At 46.7% G+C, this 9,552-nt stretch overlaps 4 protein-coding genes across 4 annotated transcripts; 2 read left to right on the top strand and 2 right to left on the bottom strand.

Moving 5' to 3' along the window:
- Positions 1-3,001: 3,001 nt before the first annotated feature.
- BP5553_00820 (Uncharacterized protein) lies at positions 3,002-4,060 on the bottom strand (the record flags this gene model as incomplete). The annotated part of the gene is made up of 2 exons (XM_032009443.1): positions 3,002-3,369; positions 3,439-4,060. The coding sequence occupies 2 exons, from the start codon at positions 4,058-4,060 to the stop codon at positions 3,002-3,004; spliced, it is 990 nt and encodes a 329-aa protein (XP_031873497.1).
- Positions 4,061-5,086: 1,026 nt separating this feature from the next.
- Positions 5,087-5,578, top strand: BP5553_00819 (Uncharacterized protein; the record flags this gene model as incomplete). The annotated part of the gene is made up of 1 exon (XM_032009442.1): positions 5,087-5,578. The coding sequence occupies one exon, from the start codon at positions 5,087-5,089 to the stop codon at positions 5,576-5,578; it is 492 nt and encodes a 163-aa protein (XP_031873496.1).
- Positions 5,579-6,178: 600 nt separating this feature from the next.
- On the bottom strand, positions 6,179-6,626 carry BP5553_00818 (uncharacterized protein; the record flags this gene model as incomplete). The annotated part of the gene is made up of 2 exons (XM_032009441.1): positions 6,179-6,531; positions 6,602-6,626. 2 exons carry the CDS (start codon positions 6,624-6,626, stop codon positions 6,179-6,181), a joined length of 378 nt encoding a protein of 125 aa, XP_031873495.1.
- Positions 6,627-7,126: 500 nt separating this feature from the next.
- BP5553_00817 (uncharacterized protein) lies at positions 7,127-9,211 on the top strand (the record flags this gene model as incomplete). The annotated part of the gene is made up of 5 exons (XM_032009440.1): positions 7,127-7,161; positions 7,245-7,324; positions 7,372-7,467; positions 7,516-7,811; positions 7,859-9,211. The coding sequence occupies 5 exons, from the start codon at positions 7,127-7,129 to the stop codon at positions 9,209-9,211; spliced, it is 1,860 nt and encodes a 619-aa protein (XP_031873494.1).
- Positions 9,212-9,552: the final 341 nt, after the last annotated feature.

The raw sequence follows: 9,552 nt of genomic DNA, 5'->3' as shown, positions 1-9,552 counted from the left end.
GGTGGGAAGACAATGTTGGATAGTGGAAATAGCTACTCTTGGTTATATCACGATCAGTTTTCGCAGTTAGGTGGCTAGGCTACCTGTAGAATAAAGATGAAAAGGAACTTGTGTTTTCGCTAAGCCCGCCCCTTGTAAAGCTTTGGAATATTAGCCTGTGAGATTATATATATATACTCTGATGTATGTAGTGATGTTGATATCCGGGTTGTTCGGAACTATCATAGAGGGCTTTTTTCATGAGCGATGTAATCCAGCTACGACGGCCGACGTGGTCTGTTCTTGGGGTGGGTATCTTGGAATGCTCTCTCTTCAAACAGATTCTCTGGACAGTGCGCACGGAGCACGAGGCTTCTGAGGCTATTAACTTGGTTTCAAACCCTTCTTTTAGCAGAGTCTCGATCAAAATATGCCATGATCGTGGCTGACACTAAACGCTGACTTTGGCGGGGTGGGAAAAAGAGGAGAAAGGAAGATGGGTCAGCGCCAAATTCTGCCTCTCCATTAAAAGAATTAACCCAAAAACTCGCAATGCGCAATTCGCCTTTTACTGTACCAGTACGTGGATGTTAATAACCTCAACCTACCAAGGTAGCTTCCGCACTCATCTACTGAAGCTACTCTACAAGAAATAAACCACTAATCCACACACTTTGATCCTGCAACTCTTACCGACTCTAGTTTTATGCCTCCCAAGTTAACTTCTGGTTGAACACATCGTTAACGGTCTCTTGTACTAGACCGGTTTCTATACCTGGTTTCATCTGAAGCACTGTGCTATGCTGAACTGGTTCCGTGACAAGTTCCGCCATCACCTTCGTGCCCCGGGCCGTTGGGCAATTGTGTACGAAAGAATATACACCCAACTCCTCTCCCATCGCAAGGACAGGAGGTCACTTTACGACTGGAGGAAGATTCAGGTGCCTCTCGTGATACTAGTCGATTACAACTTCAGTCAAGTTTTATGCGGCTTCCACGTGAAATTCGCAATCAGATCTGGCATGACTGTCTAGGTGGAAGGGAGGTACACCTTAATATCGCAGCAGGCAAATACCGCGCGGATACAGCAGATCATCACTCCGGATTACTCTCACTTACTCTTACATGTCGTCAAATGTGAGTGTCACAGCAATGGTAAACAATACTAGCTGACTTACCTCTGTAAGATATTCCGAAACGATCAACATCCTTTATGAGAAGAACGGATTCGTTGTATTTATATCGGAACTCGGTCTTTACTTACATCAAGCCCCCCCACAAAGACGAATCCAGAAATTCCGAGACATGACATTCGTCTGGTTTCCCTATGATCCTCCCAGAGCAGGTACTCCCAAACATCAGATGTGGGTTTTAACCTAGCAAAATATCGCTTTGTTCACGGGTCTGCAAACTCTACGTGTGGAGATCCGTACTCATCCTGTGTGGGAGCACGATTGGTGCCGTGCAGAATCAAGACTGCTAGATGACATTCGAGCCACTTTGAAGCCTCAAATAACCGAGCTGGTTGTAACTTGGCCTTCCTTGATGCCAGCTCCAGAGTTGCCCTTCAAAATATCCAGAGAAGCTGGCGGGGCCTGGATTCAAAATTGACGATCCCGTTAATCGCTCACCATATTTATGAGAGGTGCGTCCAATTTGCGAATCCCAAACTGTCCCTCTTCTGTGCTTATGCACCCCTCCAGTTTGGATCTCTGTTTTATAATTCCGGATCAAGCCCAAACTGAAAAGACATATTTACTCTTTATAAGCTGTCGAATCCCTAATCGATATCTTAAATAACTACCACTTTACTGAGTTTGTATCCATTTCAGTTTGAAATATTTGCCAAGAATATTCGGGTCTTTCGAGTAGTGTCAGCTTTACTATGGGATCTCATGAGTGAATAGACTCACAATGGACAGGTATTTTGTTTTGTTGCATATCGCACAAATATTTCAAATCCCCTATATTATTGACTTAATCACTGACATAATCCCAGTCATTGACTGGCACTTTTGTTGCACATCGCACAAATACTCAACTCTCCCTGCGTAATTCATGTCTAATGGAGCCTACGTTGATGCTACCCTAGGCAAATATGCATGCTACAAGTGCCATATATAGGTTTGAGCTAGAGCGTACAAGTTATTGCCAGTGACCGCAAGTAATGGGCAAACGTGACTTCCCCTATAGTGAATCACTCGAGCTCCAACAGACAGTACAAGTGTGTATTACGCGCCTATAAGACTATAAGAAGCAGTTGCTTTGGCCATTAAGTAATAAGGCACCCTCATAGCTGCCTTCAGGCAATGTCGGTCGCTTATCACATAATGGAAAGGGCATAATTGAGAATCTGAGGTGGTTACAAACGGAATATATATTGCGAAGTAAAAAGTTCTCTTTAGGTAGATAGATCCCCGCCTTCCATGTTGGCTAGTTTCAAACCAAATCCCAAGTATGCTGTTATGCCTGCATTCCGGGAAATTTTGAGAATGAATCGAGAGTTGTTCATTACACCAGTTGTTTCCTCCTGGACGGTGGTGCTTCTTGCGTCTCTACAGCAACAGTCCTACAAAGCAAGAGGTGACACCAGATCCTTCTTCTTTGAGAAGTGTATGGACCGATATATCTGGTAGCTGATGTTGGATGGATTGTCCGTCTCCGGAGATTATAGGAGCTAGTTGAAAAATCACGCTGAGCTGCCTAAGTTCTTTATAGTTGTGACCCTTTCCTCTCCAGTATTTCCCTCCAGGCAAAAACAGAGATCAAATGCTCGACAATAGATATTTTTTCTCTTGAGGGATAACTGTAAATCATCCAAGTCATCGCTGTACGCCTGGATATCTGCCAGGATCTTGCAATCCTTAAGTCGCATGCGGACACACAAGTATGTGTGTAATAACGTCTCAAATAAACCATATTATTGTATATAGCTTTATTGAAGGGTATATAGTTACTAGCTAGAGATGTATATTACCCACTTTTATAGCCCTCCAAACCCCCACAACACAATAACAAATTACTAACCAAATTCAATATCGACACCATCCGCCCCATCAGCACTACTACCAGCCATTCCATACATAAGATCAGTCCTCATCGTATACTTAATTCCGGCAGTAACAAGATCGCCCGAATGCAGCAATCCTTTGTGCTGAAAAATCAGCACCCTCCCAGCCTTAGGATCAATATCTACCCTCCTTCCCTCCATGCGTTGCGAGAAGAAGGGCGTAGACCCTCCCCGAAGCATCCCATTTGCGGGATCCTTCCCGCCTTCTGTATCAGAGTCGGGGATTCCGAGCGCTTGCGCGGAATCGTTCAGATAGAGGTGCAATGTGAAGAAGGAGCGAAAGGCACCATCTGGAGTTTCATATGTGCCGTCACAATGCTCTGTTATAATTAGCACCTAAACTCTTCGAATCCAGGACATCTAAGACATGCAGGCAACGCCATACATACCTCTGAAAAACTGCCCTTCACCGTATTTCAAAAATCTCAAACGTTCATTGAGTCCCTTCTCAGCGACAGCCCACCTTTCTCCTAGCTTGACAGATCGAGGCCCAATAACCGGAGCATACTCCTCCCCTTCCATTTCCTCGAAATACTCTTTCATGCCCTCGCCTTGCAGAACCCTGAGCCACAGCCTATGAGCTATCTCTTGGTTATCCCAGATTATCCTGTCAGAGTTCCTATATTCCAGCGATAAAACCTCGAAATTGTACCCCGCATTTACCATGGCTGGGCGCCAACCATTGTTCTCCACGCTTTTCTCAGGGCCGTTCCCATGCGCCCCTGCCGATTGCTCCGCCATGTGGATGAGCTCCTGGCATTCTTGGGCGGAGAGCACGTTATCGAGGACGACGGCGTAAAAGGATTTATATTCTGGCAGCGGACTATTGGCGAAGTCGATCCTGGAAACAGTGGGTTTGGAGGTATCTGCAAGAGGGCCGAGGAAATCAGGAGGGATGGAGACTGGGAGAGAGGTATAGTTTGTTCGGACGGTATCTGGGAATCGGGACTCCAAAGATTTCGAAGATTTCACCTGATTCCGCATTTTGCTGAGGATGGTGTTGGCGGACATGGTGCAAATTCCACGAGCGCATAACATGCGCGAAATCAAGTTGGAGGTGCTAACGTGAAACAAGGATATGAGTGACTATGCAGATTGAGGCGTAAGGATGTAGGAAGCTTTAAGAAGCAGGTGAAATAAAGATAATGTTGTTATTATAGTCAGCCTCTGCTGCCTACCTCTGTTTGAGGAGTAACTCGTCAGGCTGACAGCCCAAGCGTTCCATGCTAGGCACAGCCATTGGTTCTACACAGCCAAGACACACGATCGGGTAGTAAGGCGAGAGCTAGAGATAGATTGGAGTGTTAAAAAAAAAAAGGTGTCCTTTTGGCCATCAATCCTCGACTTGACAGTGCTCCTGGGAAGTTTCGTCTTTTGAAAAAAGAAAGAAGGGTTTGTAGATTAGATAGACTTGAATGCAGTACAGTACGAGCAACGCTTAGCCAACCACCTCAGGATCTCTGCACCCAGCCTCGGCAGGCAGACGCGGACACGGACGGTTCGATTCGCTCCCGTTCGCGGAGATCTAGCATAGTGGTGGAGCTGAGACGGGAGATTAATAATAGGGTCCGAGTTGGTGGGGTTGTACGTGGTGGGCTTCTCCGTCAACCATTCCCACTTGATACACAACTGGCTCGACGGAGTGCCACATAGCATTTGAGCGAGTTAGCGGGTAAACTCCAGGTTCTATGTAGATGCTAGGGTCATACATTTCACATTACCAAGCATCAGCATTGGTAATCTTCCGGGTCTTGTTTCCGCCGTTTACCGTTCGAAGAGTCGGTCAAGGAGCTAGGACTCGGAATCGGACATAGGTAGGTTACTGGATTACTCGTAGCATCAAACTCGATGGCTCCAATATCTCTGGATATAAAAGGATGGCATGCCGCCCACTCTCATTCCAGTCCTCATCCCCACAACTCCATCGCTCCCTTTGTCCTTAAGCTAGTCACCCCAAGCTTTGTTCACTGAACTCAAGACGCTATACCCTTCCCCAACAACCCTCAGCCCACCACCACTCTGCATATCCAGCTCACAATGCCTTTCTCACTTTACGACATCACCGTCCCGACCTTCATCAAACACCTCAAAGCCCTCACTAAGATCATCGACAAAGCTGTTGCCCATGTTGGTGAAGGCAATGAGTCCAAGATCCTCGAGTTACGCCTCATAGAGGATATGAAAGCCTTTACGTACCAAATCCAACGCATGAGCGACGGCGCCAAAGGCGTCGCAACCCGTCTCGGGGGGGCTGAGCCCGTTGTCTGGGAAGACAATGAGAAGACGATCCCGGAGGTGCGGGAGCGCATCCGCAAAACCATAGCGCTTCTGGAGAGCCTGGATCCCAAATCCATGGACGGGAAGGAGGAGGTGGAATATGATTTGTTTGGGAAATTCACGCTTACCGGGGCAAAGTATGTGCTGGAGATGGCAATTCCAAATTTCTTTTTCCACTATACAACGGCGTATGCGCTGTTAAGGAAGGAGGGTGTACCTATTGGCAAGATGGACTATATCGGCATGGTTTGAATAGGAATTATGGCAAGCCACTCACATGTCTTACATGGATTTGTAGACGGGAAAAGACGCATTGCTTTGGGATTGAAAACATGACTTCTAGGTGGAACCAAAATTTCCTAGTCTCTGAAAATAGCTAAAATGTTTAATTCAATGAATTGGGACGAATGATCACAAGTTGAATCGTGAATGAACGTAATCAAATGAAAACAACTCTCACCAAGTATGTATCAGACAATTTCTAGGAATGGGCATATTAAACGACATTGATGTACCAAGTTCGGTAAACTGGTGGGGAATAAATAGGGTTGATGTTCTGACGCATTTAGCCCAAGCCTGATGTAAGAAGGAAGTAGTTGAATTTAAGTTTTTAAACCTCCGATATATTTAGAACTGAGGGGACTATACAGAACCAAGTGTCGTCCCTGCAGTAGATCAGTTTCCCCATACCCCGCTGAACGCCGCCGTATGAATGGTATGTAACGCCGGGAAGGAAATGCGCTTCTTTCGTCATTCATAGCTTAAATTTCGAACTTCCTCATTTCTCCAATCAGACACCTCGACCCCCCGACATCGCCCTAATAAGCCCTAATAAGCCCTAATAAGCCCTAATCACTCCCCTTTCCGATACTTCTCGTTCTCCACTTCTCTCCAATCCCTTTCCACTGGCTCATTCCCACTCGTTTTCTTCACCGTGTCGCTAAAAGCCGGCTTCCCCGCATACAGCTGATGGCTTGGAGCCTGCTCCCCGGCGTCCAGGTCCTTATTCACAGCAATCGGTTGATTGCCCCTAAAGCGTTTTCGCATATCCACCATGCCGCGCTTGCATTCTCCGTAGCCTTTCTTTAACTGCTGGCATTTGGTGGGCATTGTGTCGATTAGAGGGGGGCGGAGGCAGTCGGAGGGCTTGTTGCGGTGGACCATTACACAGTCTGATTCCTGGAGGCACTGGGCTAATGCCGCGCCTGTAAAAACAGTTAGCATAGGTGCTTGTCTAGGGAAATTGTGTAGGATTGGGTAGGTAGGGTCACGGACGGATATCTTTACAGGAACTCGGCATTTTGACTTGGAGGCTTCTGCGTGTTGGTCGAGGTGGTCAGGTTGATGGAGACGGAAGAAACGCTGAGGAGCTGTAAAATTCGATTGGTTTATAATTATCGTCCCATGCAAGGCTGGGAAAGACAGGGGGGGTTATGTGATCCTCTCGGGTATTAGTTATTCCATTCCGATACCAAACCTAGCCACCTCTGACGCCCTTCCTTGGTTCTGGGCCAGCGATGAATTATCATCATGAAATGAGCAATCCATTTAGGTTCGCTTGATAGGCTACGGTTTACGATTTACGATAGCGGCCTTACGTGTGAGCTGGATAGAAAATCCTCACACATTCTCGTATATCTATCGCGCCTACAGAAACCTTTAACAGAGCTGTGAGCGTGTTTGGCATGTGATATTTGGTGGCGGTGGTCCAGATATGTGGTGTTGAAATTTATCCTTGTGTTCAACAACTCTATACTAGTCACGGAATATTGTATATTTGAGTCCGAAGAGATCGGCACGATGGTACATATACCTTTCCTTGGGCGCTTGAATCTGTAAGTTGCTCTGTGCACGCTCTCTATGTCGTGATTTAAGTGACGACAATTCCTTGGAAACCGGAGAGCTAACCCATAACTAGGAGTGAGTATGCCGCCCTTGTTGGGTCGTTTTTCCTTGTAGGGCTGGAGGCGTTGTTTAGAATATTTACTCTGGCATTACGTGAGTTCAAAAGCCTTTTAGATATGGCAAATTGCTAATATCAATAGCCACATCAATAATCAATCTTTTGTATCGAGCTTCTCGACGTCTGTTTAATCGGTTTACCTCACCTGCCGAAAAGAAATCTGCCACTCGAAAAGAGGGTAAGTTAAAACCGGATCGTTCTGTTAAACTAAGCTGATAGATTAAAGACCTCTCGACTTCTATTCGGAATGCTTCAGATTTTGTGGACATCTGTGAACTATATGGCTATTATGCCGAGGAGCATATCGTCCAAACAGAAGATGGCTACCTCCTAGGACTGCATCGCCTAGCATGGCGTAGAGGCGAAGAAAATCGAAAAGTAAACCAGGGAGCAAACAGTCTCAAGAAGAACGTGATCTACATGCACCACGGGTTACTGATGAACAGCGAAGTGTGGGTCTGCCTCACAGATGAGGAGAGGTGTTTGCCTTTTAAGCTGGTAGAGAAGGGATATGATGTTTGGGTAAGTATGAAAATGTTCCCTCAAAATAATACTAATATTAGATGCAGCTTGGCAACAACCGTGGAAACAAATACTCCAAAAAGTCCGTTCACCATTCCCCGACAGACACGGCCTTTTGGGACTTCTCGATGGATGAATTTGCATTTCACGATATTCCAAACAGCATCAGCTACATCCTCCAAACCACCTCGGCGCCATCCCTATCCTATATTGGATTTTCTCAAGGAACAGCTCAAGCATTTGCGGCTTTGGCTGTTCACCCTAAACTTAATGACCAGGTCAATGTCTTCATCGCCCTCGCTCCCGCCATGTCACCAGCTGGCCTTTCTAATGGTATCGTCGACGCTCTGACCAAAGCATCGCCACAAGTCATATTTTTGCTTTTCGGGCGCCGCTCTATACTTAGCTCGGCAAATATGTGGCAAGCCGTACTCTACCCGCCAATCTTCGTCCGCGCAATAGACCACGGCCTATCATTTCTCTTCGGCTGGCATGCCCGCAACATTTCCACCAGCCAAAAGCTCGCCGCTTACCCTCATCTTTACTCTTTCACAAGTACAAAAAGTGTGGTACATTGGTTTCAGATAATCAGAACAAAGAGCTTTCAAATGTACGATGACGATGTCCAGCCGGTCATCCCACTGAGTAGCACAAGCAAATATACCAAGGTTGCAAAATTTCCCACTCGTAACATTAAAACGCCTGTCGTTTTGGTCTACGGGGGAAGCGACTCCTTGGTTGATATTAAAGTTATGCTGAAGGAGCTCCCCTCTCATACAGTCGCGACCGAGATTCCGCACTACGAGCATCTCGACTTCCTCTGGGCACGAGATGTAGATACTTTGGTCTTCCCTCATGTGTTCGATGCATTAGAAAGCTTCGTCGATGCAGAGCATACCCAAGAAGAATACGATCGGTATCGCAGTGCTCGTCATGTTTCTCTAGGGGTAGGAGCAAATAGGCCGGCTATAACATATATGAGTGAGGATGATGGTAGCAGCCCAACTACGGGTACGAGTAGCTACGTCGTGACGAGCAGGGTACCTGGGTTGGGTGCTAATTCGTTTTCGTCCGCCCAACGACCCAGCAGCTCCAGGGAAGGAGCACCAAAAAAGACAAAGACTCAACTGAGCGAGTATGAAGACTCATCGGAAGGATCATCACCAATTATGCCTATATATACAAACAATAAAGGGAACCCGAGCTTAGCGAACGGCCTGCGAAAGGTCCGCCGGGGAAGTGGTGGGAGCAATATCAGTTTTGAGACCAACGGCCTTCGAGGGATCAATATTGGCGCTGGAAGGGCTGTAAGTGGTGTTGTGAAGACCGAAATGGCGGGGGCATTGATGGGGAGCTCTGATGACAGCGGGTCTGTTGGTGGAAAACGGAAGAAGGGATGAATATAATGCTAGATGTATTTAGTAGCCTTTGATGTTGTCTATAGAATGTCTGAATAGATTCTCTGACTCTAGGTCTTAACCACGCCCGCGAGTTTTAGAGTACAAGGCTATGGCGATAGTCAACTGTGCTTAGCATATGTCCTTCTCTCTCCCCACTCCCCACTCGCTATTCTGCCAGGCGGTGCATATTTCGGTGCGTGTCAACCGCTCGCCACCTTTAGTTCTGCCACTTGATTCTGCCAGGCGGTACTGATTTCGTTGCATTACGACGGCTCACCACTTTGGGCTTCGTCAGAGCTATTCTGCCATCTGGTTCTCCTAATAAGAAAAATGTTAGTTTC

Source organism: Venustampulla echinocandica (genome assembly GCF_003357145.1).
Source record: "Venustampulla echinocandica strain BP 5553 chromosome Unknown scaffold_0, whole genome shotgun sequence".
NCBI lineage: Eukaryota > Fungi > Ascomycota > Leotiomycetes > Helotiales > Pleuroascaceae > Venustampulla > Venustampulla echinocandica.
Note: the sequence above shows the minus strand (reverse complement) of the source record. Positions and strands in the feature narration are given on the sequence as shown.